The sequence below is a fragment of the Salmo salar genome, chromosome 13 (assembly GCF_965601325.2).
Source record: "Salmo salar chromosome 13, fSalSal1, whole genome shotgun sequence".
In the NCBI taxonomy this organism is placed as follows: domain Eukaryota; kingdom Metazoa; phylum Chordata; class Actinopteri; order Salmoniformes; family Salmonidae; genus Salmo; species Salmo salar.
The window spans coordinates 77,428,034-77,452,187 of NC_138303.1; the positions used below are offsets into that span (position 1 = coordinate 77,428,034).

A 24,154-nucleotide genomic window follows, 5' to 3' on the forward strand; every position below is an offset into this window, starting at 1 on the left:
TGTTATAAGTGATCCTAAAACAGGCTTCAATAATGTAAGGGAAAAGTGCAGGGGGAGGAGATTTAAATGGGTTTTTTAATCATGATTCAGCAGGAAAAAAACAAAGGGAAAGGGGAGTTCAGCGTTCAGTCAAATGTAACACCAGGCTGACTGCTTAACACTATAAACCTTAATATTTGGAACGCGTTCTTAATGTTTTGTGCACTCAGTGTATGTTGGAAGATGTATGTGACTGTGCAGTTTATAGTAAACAAATGCATCTTCTTGAGACTATATTTACAAGGATTTACCACACTGTTCATGGCAAGTCATCATCTCCAATGCAGGTCATTCTAGTCTTGATCTCGAACCATGAACAGGAATCTACAAGGTATACTGGCCCAAGTCCTTACATGGCCATGGCTGACACTGGAATATGATTATTATAATCAAGAATGTGACTTCAATATCCCTCCTTGCATCGTTACTGTAATGGCTTTCAGGAGATACAGATTCCATCTCATTTACTTAATGCCTTATTAAGAATGATCTGATTTATGGCATTGAAGTGATTCTGATGATTACTATTGTACAGTAATATTAAGGAGTGCTTTATCAGGATCAATAGTATGTGTGTATAATTTCCATAATGGATCATTTTTGTGTGTGTGTGTGTGTGTGTGTGTGTGACAGTAAGAAGATTATAAACAAGTTTAATTAATGACTGGGAATACTGTCTCTCTTCTGTCTGCATAATAGTCGGACCATTTCATACCATTATTTTAGTAATGACACACACACTTAGCAAGGGGTAAATGAAGGTGAGTGGGATGACTGTATGCCAGCAAGGCAGCAACAGACAGACTTCCTACATTTCCAGATTAATCTGGTCGACCGTACTGTCCTGAACGGTATGTTCAGCCAGCCATGAGGCTCTAGCAGAAGGACTTGCTCCATCCCTCTGTCTCTACCTCCATCACCCTCTGTGTCTATGATCTTCATCCCTCTCTCCCTCCCTCTGTCTCCAACCATTTAGGTCTGGTAGCCCTCAGTGGTCCTGTCTCTGACTCTGGCTGTCCTCTCTCTCCTTGTCTCTGCAGGGTTCTCTCCCGTTCTCTGCTCTTCGCTCTTCTCTTGTTCCCTTTCTCTTCCTTCGCTCCTCTTTAATCTCTCTCTCTCGCTTGTTCACTCTCTTGCTCCCTCTCTATTTCTCTACATCTCGAGGTTCTCTCTTGGCATGTGTTAGCGAGCTCCACACAGCCTTTCTCTGTGACAGCCATCCTCTCTCTTGGGTGATGGAGTGTGGTGGCTGCCAGCCACACTTAGTAAATCAAATCTCATTTTATTGGTCACATGCGCTGAATAGAGGTAGACTTTACCATGAAATGCTTACTTACGAGCCCATTCCCAACAATGCAGATTTAAAAAGTAAGCAAAAGATTTGCAAAAAGGGTAGTAAATAGTAACGCAATAACAATGCGGCAATATACTTTTGTATATATAATGTATGTGGACACCCCTTCAAATGAATGGATTCGGCTATTTCTGCCACACCCGTTGCTGACAGATGTATATAATCGAGCACACAGTCATGCAATCTTCATAGACAAACATTGGCGGTAGAATGGCCCGTACTGACAAGCTCATTGACATTCAATGTGTCACTGTCATAGGATGCCACCTCTCCAACGTGTCAGTTCGTCAACTGTAAGTGCTGTTATTGGGAAGTGGAAACGTCTAGGAGCAACAACGGCTCAGCCTCGTAGTGGTAGGCCACACAAGCTCACAGAACGGGACCGCAGAGTGCTGTAGCTCGTAAAAATTGTCTGTCCTCGGTTGCAACACTCACTACTGAGTTCCACATTTCCTCTGGAGGCACAAAAACTGTTCGTTGGGAGCTTCATGAAAAGAGTTTTGATGGCCGAGCAGCCACACACAAGCCTAAGATCACCATGCGCAATGCCAAGAGTCTGCTGGAGTGGTGTAAAGCTCTCTGCCATTGGACTCTGGAGCAGCGGAAACTCGTTCTCTGGAATGATGAATCATGCTTCACCATCTGGCAGTCCGATGGACGAATCTGGGGTTGGCCAGATGCCAGGAGAACACTACCTGCCCGAATGCAAAGTGCCAACTTTAAAGTTTGGTGGAGGAGGAATAATGGTCTGGGGCTGTTTTTCATGGTTTGGGCTAGGCCCCTTAGTTCCAGTGAAGGGAAATCTTAATGCTACAGCATACAATTACATTCTGTGCTTCCCACATTGTGGCAACAGTTTGGGGAAGGCCCTTTCCTGTTTCAGCATGACAATGCCCCCATGCACAAAGCAAGGTCCATACAGAAATGGTTTGTTGAGATCGGTGTGGATGAACTTGACTGGCCTGTACAGAGCCCTGAACTCAACCCCATCTAACACCTTAGGAATGAATTAGAACACTAACAGCGAGCCAGGCCTAATCGCACAACATCAGTACCCAACCTCACTAATGCTCTTGTGGCTGAATGGAAGCAAGTCTCTGCAGCAATGTTCCAACATCTATTGGAAAACCTTCCCAGAAGAGTGGAGGCTGTTATAGCTGCCAATGGGGACCAACTCTATTTTAATGCCCATGATTTTGGAATGAGATGTTCAATGAGCTGGTGTCCACATACTTTTTGTCATGTAGTGTACAAGGAGTACCGGTACCTTGTCAGTGCATGGGTACAGGTTAGTCGAGGTAATTGACGTAATATGTAAACTCAGCAAAAGAAGTACGTCCATTTTTCAGGACCCTGTCTTTCAAAAATAATTTGTGAAAATCCAAATAACTTCACAGATCTTCATTGTAAAGGGTTTAAACACTGTTTCCCATGCTTGTTCAATGAACCATAAACAATTAATGAACATGCATCTGTGGAACGGTCAATAAGACACTAACCGCTTACAGGCGGTTGGCAATTAAGGTCACAGTTATGAAAACTTAGGACACTAAAGAGGCCTTTCTACAGACTCCGAAAAACACCAAAAGTAAGATGCCCAGGGTCCCTGCTAATCTGCATGAACGTGCCTTAGGCATGCTGCAAGGAGGCATGAGGACTGCAGATGTGGCCAGGGCAATAAATTGCAACGTCCGTACTGTGAGACGCCTAAGACAGTGCTACAGGGAGATGGGACGGACAGCTGATCGTCCTCGCAGTGGCAGACCACGTGTAACAACACCTGCACAGGATCGGTACATCCGAACATCACACCTGCGGGACAGGTACAGGATGGCAACAACAACTGCCCGAGATACACCAGGAACGCACAATCCCTCCATCAGTGCTCAGACTGTCCACAATAGGCTGAGAGAGGCTGGACTGAGGGCTTGTAGGCCTGTTGTAAGGCAGTTCCTTACCAGACATCACCGGCAAAAACGTTGCCTATGGGCACAAACCCACCGTCGCTGGACCAGACAGGACTGGCAAAAAGTGCTCTTCACTGACGAGTCGCGGTTTTGTCTCACCAGGGGTGATGGTTGGATTCTCGTCTATCGTCGAAGGAATGAGCGTTACACCGAGGCCTGTACTCTGGAGTGGGATCAACTTGAAGGTGGAGGGTCTGTCATGGTCTGGGGCGGTGTGTCACAGCATCATCGGACTGAGCTTGTTGTCGTTGCAGGCAATCTCAACGCTGTGCGTTACAGGGAAGACATCCTCATGTGGTACCCTTCCTGCAGGCTCATCCTGACATCACCCTCCAGCATGACAATGCCACCAGCCATACTGCTCGTTCTGTGCGTGATTTCCTGCAAGACTGGAATGTCAGTGTTCTGCCATGGCCAGCGAAGAGCCCGGATCTCAATCCCATTGAGCACATCTGGGACCTGTTGGATCGAAGGGTGAGGGCTAGGACCATTCCCCCAGAAATGTCCGGGAACTTGCAGATGCCTTGGTGGAAGAGTGGGTTAACATCTCACAGCAAGAACTGGCAAATCTGGTGCAGTCCATGAGGAGGAGCTGCATTGCAGTACTTAACCTCTATGGGCTAGGTGGGACGCAAGCGTCCCACCTACTCAACAGCCAGTGTAATCCCGTGGCGCGATATTCAAATACCTAAAAAATGCAAAAACTTAAATTTTTGAAACATATGACTATTTTACACCATTTTAAAGACAAGACTCTCGTTAATCTAACCACACTGTCCGATTTCAAAAAGGCTTTACAACGAAAGCAAAACATTAGATTATGTCAGCAGAGTACCCAGCCAGAAATAATCAGACACCCATTTTTCAAGCTAGCATATAATGTCACATAAACCCAAACCACAGCTAAATGCAGCACTAACCTTTGATCTTCATCAGATGACAACCCTAGGACATTATGTTATACAATACATGCATGTTTTGTTTTAGCAAGTTCATATTTATATCAAAAACCAGCTTTTTACATTAGCATGTGACTAGCATGTGACTAGCATTCCCACTGAACACTGCCGGTGAATTTACTAAATTACTCACGATAAACGTTCACAAAAAGCATAACAATTATTTTAAGAATTATAGATACAGAACTCCTCTATGCACTCGATATGTCCGATTTTAAAATAGCTTTTCGGTGAAAGCACATTTTGCAATATTCTCAGTAGATAGCCCGGCATCACAGGGCTAGCTATTTAGACACCCAGCAAGTTTAGCATTCACCAAAGTCAGATTTACTATAAGAAAAATGTTATTACCTTTGCTGTTCTTCATCAGAATGCACTCCCAGGACTTCTACTTCAATAACAAATGTTGGTTTGGTCCCAAATAATCCATTGTTATATCCAAATAGCGGCGTTTTGTTCGTGCGTTCAAGACGCTATCCGAAAGGCTAAATAAGGGTGACGAGCATGGCGCATTTCGTGACACAAAATTTGTAAATATTCCATTACCGTACTTCGAAGCATGTCAACCGCTGTTTAAAATCAATTTTTATGCCATTTTTCTTGTAAAAAAGCGATAATATTCCGACCGGGAAATCGGTTTTTATTACAAAGAGAGTGAAAGTAAAAGCATGCTATCCCCTCATGCACGAGCCTCGGTCTAATGGCCCTCTGATAGAGCACTTGCCAAACGCGCTAATGTGTTTCAGCCTGGGGATGGAATTACATCGTTCAGCTTTTTCCCGCCTTCTGAGAGCCCATGGGAGCCGTAGGATGTGTCACGTCATGCCAGAGATCCCCTGTATTTGTTAGAGATGATCAAGGAGGGCAAGAAATTGTCAGACAGGCCACTTCCTGTAAGGAATCTTCTCAGGTTTTGGCCTGCCAAATGAGTTCTGTTATGCTCACAGACACCATTCAAACAGTTTTAGAAACTTTAGGGTGTGTTCTATCCAAAGCCAATAATTATATGCATATTGTAGTTACTGGGCAGGAGTAATAACCAGATTAAATCGGGTACGTTTTTTATCCGGCCGTGCAAATACTGCCCCCTAGCCCCAACAGGTTAATGCAGCTGGTGGCCACACCAGATACTGACTGTTACTTTGGATTTTGTTCCCCCCATTGTTCAGGGACACATTATTCAATTTCTGTTACTCACATGTCTGTGGGACTTGTTCAGTTTGTCTGTTGTTTTATCTTGTTATGTTCATACAAATATTTACACATGTTAAGTTTGCTGAAAATAAGCGCAGTTGACAGTGAGAGGACCTTTTTTTGTTGTTGCTGAGTTTACATGTAGGTAGAGTTAAAAGGGACTAGGCAATCAGGACGTATATAATAAACAGTAGCAGCAGCGTGTGAAAGTGTCTGTGTGGCATTAATTTCCATGTGTATGTGTTGTGGGCGTGTGTGGGTGGAGTCCAGTGAGTGTGCATAGAGTCAGTGCAAAAAACATCAACACTAATAATAATAATAAAGGGGGTCAATGTAAATAGTTTGGTTAGCCATTTTGATTAACAGTTCAGCGTTCTCATGGCTTGGGGGTAGAAGCTGTTCAGGAGCCTTTTGGTCTCAGTCTTGGTACTGCTTGCTGTGCGGTAGCAGAGAGAACAGTCTATGACTTGGGTGGCTGGAGTTTTGACAATTTTTAGGGCCTTCCTCTAATACCGCCTGGTATAGAGGTCCTGGATGGCAGGGAGTTCGGCCCCAGTAATGTACTGGGCCATATGCACTACCCTCTGTAGCGCCTTGCGGTCAGATGCCAAGCAGTTACCATACCAAGCGGTGATGCAGCCGATCAAGACGGTGCAGCTGTAGAACTTTTTGATGATCTGGGGACCCATGCCAAATCTTTTCAGCCTCTTGAGGGGGAAGAAGCGTTGTCGTGCCGTCTTCACGATTGTTTTGGTGTGTTTGGACCATGATAGGTCCTTAGTGATGTGGACGGTGAGGAACTTGAAGCTCTCGACCCGCTCCACTACAGCCAAGTCGATGTGAATGGCGGTGTGTTCGGACCCTCCGTTTCCTGTAGTCCACAATAACCTCCATTGTCTTGCCCACGTTGAGGGAGAATTTGTTGTTTCCCTCAACGTTCCTGCAGTAGAGATTACCCACAAATCAAAGTATTAGACAGTGAAGACACAGTCAGTATCTGAGGAGTCTGTACAGAATTTGGGGTATTAGTCTCACCTCGTGGCTCTATTCAGAGAATGAATTCTATGGCTCTATCTCCTCTCAGGGAATGGGAACAATAATCCCGGCAGTTTAGCTGGAGTGTATGTCTATCTACTGCCGTAAAAGCAGCAGTGTGAGTTGACATGGGATTCTCTTTCTAAATCTAGTTAATCACTCCAGGCTTTAACATCCTACTTAACATAGTAAAACGGTGATGCCGTTCTCTCTCTTCTCCTCTCCACTTCTCGGCGCTAACAGCACCTGTGACCAGGTGTGAAGAGTTCCACCTCGTGCCCTAGCCCTGTTCTTCCCTTGGCTCATGTAGTTACAGATTACGATTCAGTAAACTTTAATGTCCTCAGAGGCAATATATATATTTTTTATTATAATAATAAAATATATATATAATAAATCACAACAAATGGCAAAGGATGTTTACAAGCAAGTAGGTTGGGTAAGTGCAATTTCATAATAAAAATGTCAAAACAGGCTGCATTGCACATTCTAAAGTGCAATTTGTCCAACATTTTGTTAAGTTGTAGAATTGCATTTGGAATAAATGAGTACTTGGCCCTATTTCTTTTTTCTCTAGGTAGTCTGTACCTGTGGCCAGAGGGAAGGAGCTGAAAGTAGTGGGTAGGAAGAGTCAATCGGTATTTTATTCGCCTTCTGGAGGGCTCTGCCCTGGTAGAGAGATGACCGTTCTTGTTGCTGCCCATGAATTTTCCTGACTACGTCCTGACTATCTTGCCCAACCTATTTTTCTGTGCGACCTTGATAACCAGTAGGTCAAGCGGTAGGACAAAATGCTCTCAATGAATGATTTCTAAAAGAGAACCATGATGGTTAGGTCAACATAAAAAAAAAGTGCAGTAGGAAATAGTCACTGTTGGCCTTTCATAAAATTAGCATCAGTACACTGATCCCAGGACAGCTTGTTGTGAATGACTAGCCTAAGGTATTTGTACTTCTCCACTATTTCAATGGGCTCACCTTTTATCAGTGATGGTGTGTGCATGGTAGAGTTCCTTCGAAAGTCAATCACCATGTCCTTTGTTTTTTGTTATTTTCAGAGTTTTAGATTTAGTCATAATTTAGAGGCGGTCCGTGCTCGGTCTCATCCCCTTCGAGGAGCAGTGTCGTCAGTATATTTGATCAGGTGGCACCCTGGGAACCGACACCAGGACACAACCACTTGTGTTATCAGACCCCAAGCTCTTTCATGCTCCAGTGCTTTTGAACACTCAATGTACGACTTCCTCATTGATGACAAGTGCACTCTTGGTTGCCATGACGTCCTCCTCCAGACAGGCTGGGGGAGCGGGGCCGCCCCTTGTTTCAAAGCGGGTGAAGAACTAGGTTAGTTCATTGGCTGTAGAGAGCAGCACCCTCTCGTCCGGGCAGGGTTCGAGATGTTGCCTTCCTTTAAAGGTGGCGTTTGCCATATTCTTAATGCCCAGCCAGGCAGACAAAGAGTCTCCCTGTGATGGTGTCTGTTGCAACTTGTCCTTGTACTGGCATTTCTCCTTTTTTATCTCTTTGTTCATCTCTCTGTACCTCCTTTCTTTCAAGTTATGACAGTATGAATGTGAAACAAACATACTGGAGCAAGCGCTGGTCAAAAAGAGTATATGGCTGGGATGTTTTGGTGCTGTATTGTTCTGGTTTCTATGTCTGACGGTCTTTCTCTCTGTTTCCCTCCTGCAGGGCCCTGTACGCATATGAGGACAACAGCAATGATTTGACACTGGCATCATCAGGAGGTAAGCTAAATCTACCATATATTCGACCATCCATCCATCTACACTCTTAAATGTGGGGCCGGGGTGATACTAGTAACGCGATACTCGTTAGTATCGTGGAAAGGAAACAAAACATGACGCAAATTTAAGTTATTTAGGAAAACAGCCCTAATGTTTGAAACATCATTATGTTGTCATCCAGTCACATTTATTTATTTTCCAAGCTATAGCACACAATATTTTACATACAGCAGGTTTTTAAAGGGATACTTCGGGATTTTGTCAATTATCTACTTTCCCAGAGTCAGATGAACTCGTGGATACCATTTTTATGTCTGTGTCCAGTATGAAGGAAGTTAGAGGTGGTTTCGTGAGTAAATACTAACTAGCGTTAGTGCAATTACTGAAAGCAGATAGCCAGAGGAGCGCATATTAATCCTGTTGTAGATTCATTGCGGTCAAAGGAACGACTAAAATGAATGAGTCACAGCAGGTCAAATGAACAACAGAAATGAACGAGTCACTCAGAAAAATGATGACACTTGAAAAAAAAGTTCAAAAATAACATTGTTTGCGAACTGCACATCACTACCAGCAGCTTGTTCTCTTGCCAAAATGACTAGCTAAGTTATAAAATACAATCTTAGTGTTAGGCTTTCACAAGGCAGTTCAGAGAAACAGATCGTAATTTTGGTGCTCATAGAAAGGACTCATGAGTGCATTTGGGTACTTGTTCTGTGGAAAATCTTCACAATAGACAAACGGGCTCATTCTGTTCAAAACAACCCAGGGTATGATGCCATGTCATCTTGTAACTGTACATCAAACATAGTGATCATAAACATTGATACTGTATATGATAGGAGTTTTATGACATCAAAATGTGAAGTGCACATTTGGACTCACGGGTGTTTGGCTTGCTTGTATGACATTAAAGTGGGATTTATTATAATCCTCAACGTCTCATCTTTCAAAATACATCGAGTCCCCTTAATTTACAGCATTAACCTCAGTCAGACAACAACAAATACGCAAAGTTGCCCAATTAGGGGGAGGGATGGGGCAACTTCTTGTCGTGTGCGGTGCTCAAGTTCAGAACATCTGTGAGTCAAAACCCATACGGTGCTGTGAAGCACACAGCCTGAGCTCTGACATCATGGGGCGGCAGTTAGCCTAGTGGTTAGAGCGTTGGACTAGTAACCGTAAGGTTGCAAGATCGGATCCCCGAGCTGACGAGGTAAAAAATCTGTCGTTCTGCCCCTGAACAAGGCAGTTAACCCACTGTTCCTAGGCAGTCATTGAAAATAAGAATTCGTTTTTAACTGACTTGATTCTAAATTAAAAGAAAATGTATTGCATATACAGCCACTGCGATCCAATTTAGGCCCTTATCAGTACCAAAATCTGCCATTATCAACCCGTGTACGGGTGTAAAGGGCTTGGGGAAAGAGCCTGCAATTGACTAATAGTGACCCTTTGTCTGGAGGAGAAATGTGGCAGTAGAGGGCATGCTTATTAGCTTTGAGGCCTCCATTGAAAGTGACAGCCAGCCATTGTTTTTGGTGTTAAGATGATAACTATTCCATTAGGAATGCCATAATCATTTATTTCATTAGTTAGTTATTATGCCTGTTAATGAAAGTGTTCCATATCTCAGATACACAGAACAGTACCTGGTGCTTTCCTCTCACTGCTCTGTTAATTATGTCTGGGAGAGATGCTAGGTTGGCCTTGTCTTCTGAGATCTACTGTTATCCCTGGCGGAGGCTTCTAAACGCGTGCACACACACACACACACACACACACACACACACACACACACACACACACACACACACACACACACACACACACACACACACACACACACACACACACACAGACAGACAGACAGAGTATGATTTATTGCCATGTTTGAGGAGAGGCAGACCATCAGTCATCCTATTGGTGTACAGTAGGTGGAGTGGGCGGGCTGGACCAGTGAGGCCTCACACTGATTCGACAGATAGGCTTTGGGGTATGTTTGAGAGTGTGTGATGCTGTTGGTGGCAGCTCTGTTTACTTGCGTAAGAGTAGTCAGGTGTGAGTGTGGCGTCGCATCATGACCCTGTGAAAGACGCAGGTGTGTGTCTGCACTCCACACCCCCACCCCACTTCACACAGTCAGCTGCCTCGCCATCTCAATACCTTTACCATAGATGAGATTTTAATATTTCAACAGTGCATTGCTACAGTTGACTGGAGGTTGCCTTTTCTCAGTGGACTTAAGCCTGCCATACTTCCAGACTGCAGCTCTCCTCAGTGTAAGTCATGGAGGACATGCATCTGCCCACCAATCAGCCAGAACTATCGCTATTAAATGATTCCATTGGATGGTAACAGTGAGGATCATATAGGGCAGAGAGCTGCCTCTGCCTGGAGCAGTATAGCACTGAAGTGTGAGTCACTGGGGAACATAATGTGGAGGGCAGGGACTGGGTTAGAGGGTAACAGGTCAGCCTGGATAGTGGTATTGGTGTGATTTTTGTGGAAATCCTGCACCTCTCCATCTATTTTTTGTTCTCCTATTCCTCCCTTCCTACTATTCCTCCCTCTACCTCCTCTTCCACCTCCTCCCCTAGCTGGAGGTCTACCGGAGATCACAGTAACCTTCGACAATGGCAGGGTCATGTACGGCTTCTGCAGCCTGAAGGAGCCCACGGCCTCACTGCCGCGCTACGTCCTCATCAACTGGGTGAGTCGTGTGTTTATGTGTTTCACAATAAATCAAAATAAGAAAAAAGAACACGAAAAAGTAAGCATATGGCGTCATTCAGTTCCAGTACCATGTTTACAATGTGCAGGGATACTGGAGTGATGGAGGTAGATATGTATACAGGTAAGGTGACTAGGCATCAGGATATATGATAAACAGAGTAGCATTATATTTTTGGTCAGTATATGTCTATAAATGTGTACAGTATACAGTACCAGTCAAAAGTTTGGACACCTACACATTTTTCTTTATTTTTACTGTTTTCGACATTGTAGAGTAGTAGTGAAGACATCAAAACTATGAAATAACACATATGGAATCATGTAGTGACCAAAAAAGTGTGAAACAAATCCAAATATAATTTATATTTGAGATTTTTCAAACTAGCCACCCTTTTCCTTGATGACAGCTTTGCACACTCTTGGAATTATCTCAACCAGCTTCATGAGGTAGTCACCTGGAATGCATTTCAATTAACAGGTTTGCCTTGTTAAGAGTTCATTTGTGGAATTTCTTTCCTTAATGCGTTTGAGCCAATCAGTTGTGTTGTGACAAGGTAGGGGTGGTTTACAGAAGATAACCCTATTTGGTAAAAGACCAAGTCCATATTATGGCAAGAACAGCTCAAATAAGCAAAGAGAAACGACAGTCCATTACTTTAAGACATGAAGGTCAGTCAATACGGAAAATGTCAAGAACTTCGAAAATCTATTCAAGTGCAGTTGCAAAACCCATCAAGCGCCATGATGAAACTGGCTCTCATGAGGACCGCCACAGGAAAGGAAGACCCAGAGTTACCTTTGCTGCAGAGGATGAATTCATTAGAATTACCAGCCTCAGAAATTGCAGCCTCACAGAGTTCAAGTAGCAGACACTTCTCAACATCAACTGTTCAGAGGAGACTGCGTGAATCAGGCCTTTGCTGCAAAGAAACCACTACTAAAGGACACCAATAATAAGAAGACTTGCTTGGGCCAAGAAACACGTCAAATGAGTCAAAGTTAGACATTTTTGGTTCCAACCTCTGTGTCTTTGTGAACCAACCTCCAGCCTCTTTTTTTTTCTTTTTTTTTTTTTTTTTCTTTTAATTCAAGACCTACTTAACCAGCTTGGCATCCCATCTGGTTTGAATTTAGTGGGATTATCATTTGTTTTTCAACAGGACAATGACCCAACACACCTTCAGGCTGTGTAAGGGCTATTTGACCAAGAAGGAGAGTGATGGAGTGCTTCATCAGATGATCTGGCCTCCACTATCACCCGACCTCAACCCAATTGAGATGGTTTGGGATGAGTTGGACTGCAGAGTGAAGGAAAAACAGCCAATAAGTGCTCAGCATATATCGGGAACTCCTTTAAGACTGTTAGAAAAGCATTCCAGGTGAAGCTGGTTGAGAGAATGCCAAGTGTGCAAAGCTGTCATCAAGGCAAAGGGTGGCTACTTTGAAGAATCTCAAATATAAAATATATTTTGATTTGTGTAACACTTTTTTGTTTACTACATGATTCCATATGTGTTATGTCTTCACTATTATTCTACAATGTAGAAAATAGTAAAAATAAAGAAACTCTTGAATGAGTAGGTGTGTCCAAACTTTTGACTGATACTGTATGTGCATCTCTGTTTATGGGTATACACTGTATGTGTTGTGTTACACATGCTTTCTCTCTGATGGCCCAAGCCCTCCCTCCTACCAGAGTGAAGCTTAGAGGAATAGGAGCTCAGGCAGTCTGAGACAGCCTAATGGGCTATCTGTCCATATCCTTGTGGCAGGCCCAGACATCCCCTCTGGCTACTGGTCTCTATCACAGCACCTCTCACCACTCTGCTCTGCACTGACCCATATACTGTAGCACACAGCAGAATGACAATCAGGATTTAAATTTGCAGTAGCTAGTGCTTTCCTCAAATCAAAACCCTTTACATTGTGACATTGTAGCTAACTCATACCAAATACAGTATGAAGCACTCATGCATGAAGATTGGACTAAACTGCATGGGATAAGTATACAGCAAATGTTATAATGTATTTGTCACAATAGAAAATTGGGATGAAGGGAGGGAGAAAGCAGGAGAGAAGTTCGAATGGCCCTACAGTGAGGGTATCTTGTTCATTATTTCAACCCTTCATTTGGGTTCCTTGTAGTTCTCAGGCACTGCAGTCGCCCATCAACTCCCCTCAAACAGGAAACTGAAAATGTGTTGTTTCTTGTTGTCCTTATACGTTCTGACATGTGATTTAATAGTGAAGTATTTAGAGCAGTTCTCCAGAGATGTTTGATTAACTAGGTGAATAGCCCTGAAATTGGTGTTATTTGACCAATTATTGTATTTGATAATTCTGTAGCAGCAGTACCAAATCAGTAGCCATGTGTTTTTATGGATGATTGCTGTTCCACTATTCGTTTTATGTAATCAGTGGCCATTGTGTATATTTACCGTTGTTTTCAAAAGGCCATGATAATGTCATCCTACCAGGAATTTTCCTTTTGAGGAACAACGCTTCATACATTTACTACTGGAAAAATGAAACATAAAGACACCAATTTAAAGTTGAATACAATTGTCTCTTGAGTCCTTAAACACACAAGACGTTATACACTTGATCGAGACCATCAAATCCTTTCAATGTGGTTACTTTGATTGATTTATTGATGATGAAGATTGTATCCTTGAAATGGGTAACACAGAAGCTAACCTGCCTTTCCTGTCTTCCCCCATTTCCCTCTCTGTCCTCTCCCTCTCCCTCTCCCTCCCCTCTCTGTCCTCCCCTCTCCCCTCTCTGTCCTCTCCTCTCCCCTCTCTGTCCTCTCCCTCTCTGTCCTCTCCTCTCCCTCTCTGTCCTCTCCTTTTCTCCTCTCCTCTCCTCTCCCTCTCTGTCCTCTCCTCTTCTCCTCTCCTCTCCTCTCCCTCTCTGTCCTCTCCTTTTCTCCTCTCCCTCTCTGTTCTCTTCTCCTCTCCTGTCCTCTCCTTTTCTCCTCTCCCAGGTTGGTGAGGATGTGCCTGATGCAAGGAAGTGTCAGTGTGCCAGCCATGTGGCTAACATTGCAGAGTTTTTCCAGGTCAGTCTCACTGAGGTAAACCCAACTGCTACTCTAAGACTCTCTAAGACACATTGTTGAAACTGTTTATTAAAACTTCCCTGGATTACTAAATTAAAATATATTTGATGTCTGATGAATGCCATCTGCTTCTCTGCACCCGTTTTGTTTAAAGTGTCTCAGAGTAGGAGTGCTGATCTTGGATCAGGTCCCCCTGTCCATAATCTTATGAATTATAATGTAAAAAAGCTAACCGATTTCCTCGTCATTATGAATATGGGCCTAGATTCTCCTCCAGGGTCCTTCAGTGATGCTCTTTTAATGACTTGGATCTAAAATATGGAGAGAAAGACTCTACTGGCATCTACCAGCCCAGCCAGAGCAGAGGCCTAGGGCCATTTTAGCTTCCTGTTGAGATTCAGCTCAGTCATTCTGGGTATTGGAGCGATTCCACTGGTCCGCCCACAGGATCAGTAGAGGTTATGTGTGTGTATATGTATGGATGACTAACACAGCACTCTCTAATGTTATTGTGAACAAGGTGCTCGGCGGTAGGAGACAGATAAATGACAATTCTTTCTGCCTTTTTATCCGCGGTGTCTCCTGAATAATTGGGGCGGCAGGTAGCCTAGTGGTTCGAGCGTTGGGCCAGTAACCGAAAGGTTGCTGGATCGAATCCCGTGCTGACAAGGTAAAAACCTGTCATTCTGCCCCTGAACAAGGCAGTTGACCCACTGTTCCCCGGCAGGCCATCATTGTAAATAAGAATTTGTTCTTAACTGACTTGCCTAGTTAAATAATGATTTTAAAATATATATATATATATAGATCTCTCTTTTGAAAGAGATCTCTAATATGAATCATGGCTAGCCAGGATTCCTCCAGCTCCATGGCCTTCACAGTCAGGAGAAAGACTCTGCTCTTTATCTCCATCTCTCTTTTTTATATATATTTATATATATATATATATATGAAAGAGAGATGGAGATAAAGAGCAGAGTCTTTCTCCTGACTGTGAAGGCCATGGAGCTGGAGGAATCCTGGCTAGCCAGCCTCAGTCAATTGATGTGAAGTGTCTGTCACCTTCACCTTAACGTGGCCATCTGCTTGCTCACACTGACGGCCCTGGCCTTCGATTTAATGTGGGATTAGTTGGTTGAAAAGGCTTCAGTTAGCTGGGAGACACAAACACAGGCAGGCAGGACACACATGGAGACAGGCTCGCACATACACACATTTACACACACACAGGCAGACGTGTGTATGGTTTATCCTGTCTCAGATATCATCCTTATGCACACACAACAGGATCCCCACAGCATCATTCTCACTCCCACACACAACAGCCATTTTGATCTGTGTGTCTTCTATATTACTCCGGTTTCTGGGAACACGACTGAGCGTACAAAACATTAGGAACACCTGCTCTTTCCATGACAGAGACTGACCAGGTGAAAGCAATGATCCCTTATTGATGTCACCTGTTAAATCCACTTCAATCAGTGTAGATGAAGGGGTGTAGACAATTGAGACATTGTGTATGTGTGCCATTCAGAGGGTGAATGGGCAAGCGAAATATTGAAGTGCCTTTGAACGGGGTATGGTAGTAGGTGCCAGGCGCACTGGTTTGAGTTGGTGAAGAACTTTAACGCTGCTGGGTTTTTCACACTCAACAGTTTCCTGTGTGTGTCAAGAATGGTCCAACACCCAAAGGACATCCAGCCAACTTGACACAACGGCGGGAAGCATTGGAGTCAACATGGGCCAGCATCCTTGTGGAACACTTTCGACACCTTGTACTCCATGCCCTGACAAGTTGAGGCTGTTCTGAGGGCAAAAGGGGGTGCAACTCAATGTTAGGAAGGTGTTCCTAATCTTTTGTACACTCAGTGTATATGTGCATGATATTAAACACTGTTGGATGTTTGATGTCTTTTAGCTTCGATCAACAGTCTGGCATGGGGCACATATGCATTTCTCCCTCACCCCTCTTGACCTCTCTTGACCTCTCTTTCTCTTGATCTCTCTTTCCCTCTCTCTCTCTTGACCTCTCTTTCCCTCTCTCTCTCTTGACCTCTCTTCCCTCTCTATGTTGACCTCTTTCCCTCTCTGTTGACCTCTCTTTCCCTCTCTCTTGCATCCCATGCTCTATTTCTCCCTTTTCTCTCCATGACATAACCAATTTTATCCTTCCAGCCATGTGTTCTGTGGCTCTAAAGCTGGCGTGTGTGTGTTTCCCCAATCAAAGGTTGCAGAGGAGGCCTGTGCCCTGTAGTCTGACACTAATAGAACCCCTGGGATCTTGCTCCTGTTACCGTGGGATACCATCTCACACAATCAATTTAAAGGGGAAGAGGCCATTGAAGAGGCGTTTTTTGCTTTTCTGCCCGCAGGGAGTCAACATCATCATCAATGCCAGCACCATGGATGACATCGAACCATCCGCCATTGGACAGAGACTGACCAATGGGACGGCTTCGGTGGCCAGCCCCGTCCTCAGCCGTCTGAGAACCAGAGAGGAGGAGAACGGAGAGCTTGGAGTGGTACAAGAGAGGGGGAGGGATGGGGGGGTGGATAGGAGGTGGGGTGATGGTGGAGAGATGGAGGATAAGATGGAGAGCTATAAGGAGAGAGGTGGATTAGAAGGATGGAGAGAGAGTTGGTGGAGGGATAGATGGAGAGGGAGAGCGTTATTGAAGGAGTAGATATGGGTTTAAGGGAAAGCGTGACAGTCTGGCAGGAGAGGGGAGCAGGTGTTACGACAGAGGTTAAAATAAATTCCCTTTTTCTACCCAATTTCGTGGTATCCAATTGGTAGTTAGTCTTGTCCCATCGCTGCAACTCCCATACGGACTCGGGAGAGGCGACGGTCGAGAGCCATGCGTCCTCCTAAACACGATCCTGCCAAGCCGCACTGCTTCTTGGCACACTGCTCACTTAACCCGGAAGCCATTCGCACCAATGTGTTGGAGGAAACACTGTCCAACTGGTGACCGGGTCAGCGTGCATGTGCCCAGGAGTTGCTAGAGCGTGATAGGACAAGGACATCTCGGCCAGCCAAACCCTCCCCTAACCCCGACGAGGCTGGGCCAATTGTGCGCCACCTCATGGGTCTCCCAGTCGGGGCCGGCTGCAACACAGCCCGGGATCGAACCCGGATCTGTAGTAACACCGATGCATTGCCTTTAGACCGCAGTCCCACTCGGGAGGCCCTCGAGCTCTCTATTAGTGTGATGTGTGTCACAAGGCTACAGCCATGTTACTATTTTAGAGGAGAGAGTGGGGGAGAGGGAGGGAGAGACTCAGAGGGAGACGACGGAGGGAGAGATTCAGAGAGGGAGACGACGGAGGGAGAGATTCAGAGAGGGAGACGACGGAGGGAGAGACTCAGAGAGGGAGACGACGGAGGGAGAGACTCAGAGAGGGAGACGACGGAGGGAGAGACTCAGAGAGGGAGACGACGGAGGGAGAGACTCAGAGAGGGAGAGAAAAGCAGGAGGGAGAGAAAGCGTTGGAACGGACCTCTGAGAGCCAGGCATTGTTAATGTTTAGGAACTGAGACAATAGGCCTTACTGTGTGTCAGAGGGTTAATAAGGAATGAGTCACTCAGCTGGACAGCTAGCAGGCTCCTTCCTCATTCTCTCTCTGTTTATCTGGGCACAACTGAAGTAGTACGTTAGGCTAGCCGCTACACTAAAGATGCATTACATTCTGATAATGTTGGCAAAACATGACCACATGTTGAAGCAAATAACTAGAGCTTGAAGGTTGAGATGACACTAACAAAATGCACTAGATCATTTGTTTTTTACAATGGGAAAGGCGGTTCTAGTATTCAACATGCTTAAAGTGTCACACTGGGGACTTTTGAACAGGCTACCTTGTGGATCCACAGTACCTTCAGGAAGTATTCACTTTTTCCACATTTTACAGCCTGAATTTAAAATTGATAACATCTATATTTTGTCACTGGCCTACACACACAGTACCCCATAATGTAAAAGTGTAATTGTTATGTTTTCAGACATTTTTACAAATTTAATAAAAAATAAAAAGCTGAAAAAAAAGCAGGAGTAAAAATGTGCTTAAAAAGTCACATAATGAGTTGCATGGACTCACTCTGTGTGCAATAATAGTGTTTAACATGATTTTTTTTATGACTACCTCATCTCTGTATCCCACACATACAATTATCTGTAAGGTCCATCAGTCAAACAGTGAATTTCAAACACAGATTCAACCACAAAGTCCAGGGAGGTTTTCCAATGCTTCACAAAGAAGGGTACCTATTGGTAGATGGGTACAAAAAAAAGCTGACATTGAATATCCCTTTGAGCATGGTGAAGTTATTAATTACACTTTGAATGGTGTATCTATACATCCAGTCACTACAAATATACAGGCGTCTTTCCTAACTCAGTTGCCAGAGAGGAAGGAAACCACTCGGATTTCACCATGAGGCCAATGGGGACTTTAAAACAGTTGCAGACTTTAATGGATGTGATGGGAGAAAATGGAGGATGGATCAAAAACATTGTAGTTACTCCACAATACTAACCTAAATGACAGAGTGAAAAGAATGAAGTCTGTACAGAATAAAAAATATTCCAAAACATGCATCCTGTTTGCTATAAGGCACAAAAGTATAACTGCAAAAAATGTGGCAAAGAAATGAACTTTATGTCCTGAATACGAAGTGTTATGTTTGGGGCAAATCCAATAAACACATTGCTGAGTACCACTCTTCATATTTTTATGCCTGATGGTGGCTGCATCATGTTATGGGTATGCTTGTCATCGGCAAAGACTAGGGAGTTTTTTTGAATAAAAAGTAAGTGAATAGAGGTAAGCACAGGCAAAACCTAAACCTGGTTCAGTCTGATTTCCAACAAGCACTGGGAGATAAATTCACCTTTCAGCAGGACAATAACCTAAAAGACGAGACCAAATATCCACTGGAGTTGCTTACAAGATGACATTGAATGTTCCTGAGTGGCCTAGTTAAAGTTTTGACTTAAATCGTCTTGAAAATCTATGGGAAGACTTGAAAATGGCTCTCTAGCGATGATCAACAACCAACTTGACAGAGCTTGAGGAATTTAAAAAAGAATGTGCAAATGTTGTACAATCCTGGTGTACAAAGCTCTTAGAGACCCAGAAAGGCTCTTCTACACTTCTCCAAAGTATTGACTCGTGGTTGAATACGTATGGAAATGAGATATAAACTGAGCAAAAAAAGAAACGTCCTCTCACTGTCAACTGTGTTTATTTTCATGAAACTTAACGTGTAAATATTTGTATCAACATAAGATTCAACAACTGAGACATAAACTGAACAAGTTCCACAGACATGTGACTTACAGAAATGGAATAATGTGTCTCTGAACAAAGGGGCGGTCAAAATCCAAAGTAACAGTCAGTATCTAGTGTGGCCACCAGCTGCATTAAGTACTGCAGTGCATCTATCTCCTCCTCATGGACTGCACCAGATTTGCCAGTTCTTGCTGTGAGATGTTACCCCACTCTTCCACCAAGACATTTCTGGGGGGAATTGCCCTAGCCCTCACCCTCCGATCCAACAGGTCCTAGACGTGCTCAATGGGATTGAGATCCGGGCTCTTCGCTGGCCATGGCAGAACACTGACATTCCTGTCTTGCAGGAAATCACGCACAGAACATGCTGGAGGGTGATGTCAGGATGAGCCTGCAGGAAGGGTACCACATGAGGGAGGAGGATGTCTTCCCTGTAATGCACAGCGTTGAGATTGCCTGCAATGACAACAAGCTCAGTCCGATGAGGCTGTGACACACCGCCCCAGACCATGACGGACCTTCCACCTTCAAATCGATCCCGCTCCAGAGTACAGGCCTCGGTGTAACGCTCATTCCTTCGACGATAAACGAGAATCCGACCATCACCCCAGGTGTGACAAAACCGCGACTCATCAGTGAAGAGCACTTTTTGCCAGTTCTGTCTGGTCCAGCGACGGTGGGTTTGTGCCCATAGGTGACGACGTTGCCGGTGATATCTGGTGAGGACCTGCTTTACAACAGGCGTACAACCCCTCAGTCCAGCCTCTCTCGGCCTATTGCGGACAGTCTAACCACTTATGGAGGGATTGTGCGTTCCTGGTGTGTGTTCCTGGTGTATCTCGGGCAGTTGTTGTTGCCATCCTGTACCTGTCCCGCAGGTGTGATGTTCGGTTGTACCGATCCTGTGCAGGTGTTGTTACACGTGGTCTGTCACTGCGAGGACGATCAGCTGTCCGTCCTGTCTCCCTGTAGCGCTGTCTTAGGCGTCTCACAGTATGGACATTGCAATGTATTGCCCTGGCCACATCTACAGTCCTCATGCCTCCTTGCAGCATGCCTAAGGCACGTTCACATAGATGAGCAGGGACCCTGGGCATCTTTATTTTCGTGTTTTTCAGAGTCTGTAGAAAGGCCTCTTTAGTATCCTAAGTTTTCATAACTGACCTAAATTGCCTACTGTCTGTAAGCTGTTAGTGTCTTAACGATCGTTCCACAGGTGCATGTTCATTAATTGTTTATGGTTCATTGAACAAGCATGGGAAACAGTGTTTAAACCCTTTACAATGAATATCTGTGAAGTTATTTGGATTTTTATGAATTATCTTTGAAAGACAGGGTCCTGAAAAAGGGACGTTTCTTTTTTTCTGAATGTATCTGTATTTCATGTTCAATAAATTTGCAAACATTTCTAAACATGTTTTCACTGTCATTATGGGGTATTGTGTGTCAATTTAATCAATGTTGAATTCAGGCTGTAACAGAACAAAGTGTGAAAAATGTCAGAGGGTACAAATACTTTCTGAAGGCACTGTACCTTTTAAGGCCCTCACCTTAGAGAGAATAGTACAGCCTGTACTTGAACCCCTATCTGAATCATAAATCACTTAGTGCTTTCTTTGCTCTTAATGTAAACGGTCTGATACTCCCCCCGTTATACGTGATATAGATTGAAGTTGTATAACTAATATAATTCATATCCAGGTAGTGGCGTACAATAAGTGATATGGTGTGTGTGGAACAGAAATATGACACTATGTCTAGTCTGACCCTGTTGGTTACAGGGTGGTGGGGTGGAATAGGATTTGGAGGGCACAGAACTGTGCCATGGATCTTTGACGAATGGGTGTAACCGACCACTTCCTGTTTCCCTCTGCTCTTTCTCTATTGGACGAATGTTCAGGGCACCGTGTACACCAAGACCAACGCAGAGATCGAGATGAAGAAGATCAATAGAGAGGAATTCTGGGAGCAAGCCAAGGTATGAAAGAACATGATTCCAACTGTCAGGAGGATGGAAAAGCGGGATGGAAGAGGGAGGGGGGTTTGACTGGAACAAGGACTCTGGAGACAAGAGCAGCAGCAGTGTTATTCGTTTGTCTTTTTTCCCTCTACCTTTTCCTCAGACTAGTAGTGATGGCATGAATAGCGGTTTCAATTTGAGTGTGTGTAGGAGTAGGATCAAAACAAAGTCAAACCATGTCCCCCTTCCTGAAGCATTGCCACTGGCCACATCAACTGCTGTCTGTCCTTTAGGTTATTTGAATTTGAATAATTGTGAGGGGGTGGCTTTGCCCTCTGCAAGTTAGACTCAACTCTGAAATGCAACTTTATCTGAGTAGATTTCCATTTATAAATTGCCTGTTGATTTAGCTTCCTCTCAATAGAAGGACCAAAGCCAAATGTTCTGTTTTGCATTTCAGTCTTTGATGTTTTATGATGTAGTTACTAATTCAAAGGGATTATTGAAGTATTTAGATAATTTTTTTATTAAATATTTGATTGTTTGACAGGACAGATGTCAGTACAGATAGGGAGACCGATGTGGAGAGGGTACAGAGGGGCTCAAACCCCAGTCGCCGAGGAGGCATATGTGGTCCGGAAGTCGGAAGCTTAGACCGCTACACCAGACTCCAGCACAGTTATTGAATTATTAAACAAATAATACAATATATTTATTGGTTCTTTGTGTGTACCAGCGTGAAGAAGAGTTGAGAAAGGAGGAGGAGAGGAAGAAGGTTGCGGAGGAGAGGCAACGCTTTGAGGAGGAGAGAATGGAGCTGGAAAGGAAGGAGCAAGAGGATAGAGAGAAGAGGTACCGCGAAAGGGAGAGGCAAATTGAGGAACACAGGTGGGCCGCCGTGTCTTATGGGTAATGTGAAGTATCACTGTAAACTCTTGTGATTGGTCCATGTGGTAACTTTGTGTGTGTGTGGAGCAGAAAGAAGATGCAAGAGGAAGAGGAGGCCAAAGAGAGGACACGGAACCAGCCCCTCATAGTAAGTGTGTTTCAGGGCTGGGGTCAATTTGAATTGAAGGCTGTCAATTCAGGAAGTAATAAAAAAAAAATATATATATATATATTTTCTTAAACTTTTGACATCTTTTAATCCACAGTTTATTGAGAGGTCATTGAAAATATATGTATTTACGTTTACTTCCTGAATTCATACTGTAGTAAGAGCCATGGCCAGTATTTGTACTCTTTAAGAAAGTGTGTGTGTGTGTGTGTATAGTAACAGACTACTGTATGCATATTCTTTGTTCTGTGCCAAAGAGGGTCTTGCCTTAGTTACTCCACATCACTGAAAGAGGCAGTCTGCTTTTAGAGTTAATTTCTGATCTAATTTTGAGACAAGTCATGAATCCTTGATATTGTCTGGGGAGAAAAATTAAGAAGAATCAAGAATTACATTTCCTATTTTTTTTTTAAATCCAGCTTTAATTCAATTGTAGCATCAACATGAATATTTTAACACTGACACAACATGAAACAAGATTTATTCTCCAAATATTGGGTCCCACAATGTTTTCACTTATCTCCTTCCTCTTACCATTCCGCTATAGCCACTGTTATTTTAAGAATCACTTCCTGCAAAAACAATACTTCTGTTTTCAGAACCCTGAGAATGCCTGCTTATGTCTGTGTTTCTGTGATGGCTGCCATGCAGTGAGAACGTAATTATGTACTAATGTGGTTGTATGAAATGGTAGACATCTTTTATGCTTCTGTATTGTTGTTTCCAGACAATCATACTGCAATCCTGCTAGTGGTGGATGACATCGCTGTGATTTAAACATGTAGGCTCTGCTGCCCCCTGCTGGATAGATGTAGAAGATAGAAACTTTATACTGTTTCTCCTTGTATCTCTGTCTTTCCTGTGCTCTCTCGCTCTCTGCAGACAGCAGAACCTAGCTATGAGGATCTGGAGAAAGAGAAGAAGGAGACTGAAGTGGAGGTGGGTTGAAAAAACATAGCATACAAACACTGCTACTACAAAACACACTGTCACTGAAATGACTGATTGTGTTGTAATATAGCCTGCTTTACTTTGCCATGATATAAGATTGTGTGTCCCACTTCTCTCCAGTGTTGGTAAGATGAGACCGAGAGTAAAGCACATTATATCTTAGACTCATGGCCTGTATATGTGTCATTGTGACAGTAGTACTCCTGGGTTTTGGATCTGTGTTAGTGGGACAACAGGCTACACTAGGATATGTGTCTCTGACTCTGTGTAAGAGAAATGCTGTGTGAGGTGTGTGTGCCCTTGTGATGTGAGTGTATCACAGGGGTGTGTGTGTTCTAGTTGTCTAATGTTGTACTGTATGTCTGTTTGTTGACAGGAGGCGAAAGCCCTGATTGCCCAGCGGGCGGACAATCCCAGGGAGTTCTTTAAGCAGAAAGAGAAGGCTGTGACCACTGGTGTGGACTTCTCTCCTGTCTCTATCCACAGGGCCGGTAAGACCAGAGGAGAGGGAGGGAGGGAGGGTGGGTGGATGTCTTTGGGTCACCAAAACCACCATTCGTCTTGTCATTCACCTCGTCACCTGCCAAGTGCCTGTACTGTACTGTGTGCCCCCAGTGTGTCTGTTATCACTGGTAGTGGACAGAGCCCTTTAGACCCAGACACCTGGATATCCCACAGAGATCTGGAAGCCAGGAGAACAGTTGGAGTAGAATTCAGATGAAGATGAGGAGTAATCCAGTTGAAGACAGATGAAGATGGAAGAAGAGAGACAGATTCTCTAGTGGTGTTCCCTTGCAGAC

At 44.0% G+C, this 24,154-nt stretch overlaps 1 protein-coding gene across 5 annotated transcripts in view; it reads left to right on the plus strand.

The window, feature by feature from the left end:
- The window catches only part of dbn1 (drebrin 1), a 102,493-nt gene that overhangs the window by 63,519 nt on the left and 14,820 nt on the right, over positions 1-24,154 (plus strand). For 3 of the 5 annotated variants that reach the window (XM_014137985.3, XM_014137982.3, XM_014137986.3), the window contains exons 2-10: positions 8,241-8,296; positions 10,897-11,009; positions 14,019-14,108; positions 16,466-16,615; positions 21,287-21,364; positions 22,083-22,234; positions 22,325-22,382; positions 23,286-23,342; positions 23,731-23,845. In XM_014137985.3, the coding sequence (XP_013993460.1) occupies positions 8,241-8,296; positions 10,897-11,009; positions 14,019-14,108; positions 16,466-16,615; positions 21,287-21,364; positions 22,083-22,234; positions 22,325-22,382; positions 23,286-23,342; positions 23,731-23,845 (869 nt within the window). The remainder of the gene's footprint in view (positions 1-8,240; positions 8,297-10,896; positions 11,010-14,018; positions 14,109-16,465; positions 16,616-21,286; positions 21,365-22,082; positions 22,235-22,324; positions 22,383-23,285; positions 23,343-23,730; positions 23,846-24,154) is intronic. The other 2 variants (XM_045693554.2, XM_014137983.3) reach the window with 1 other exon arrangement.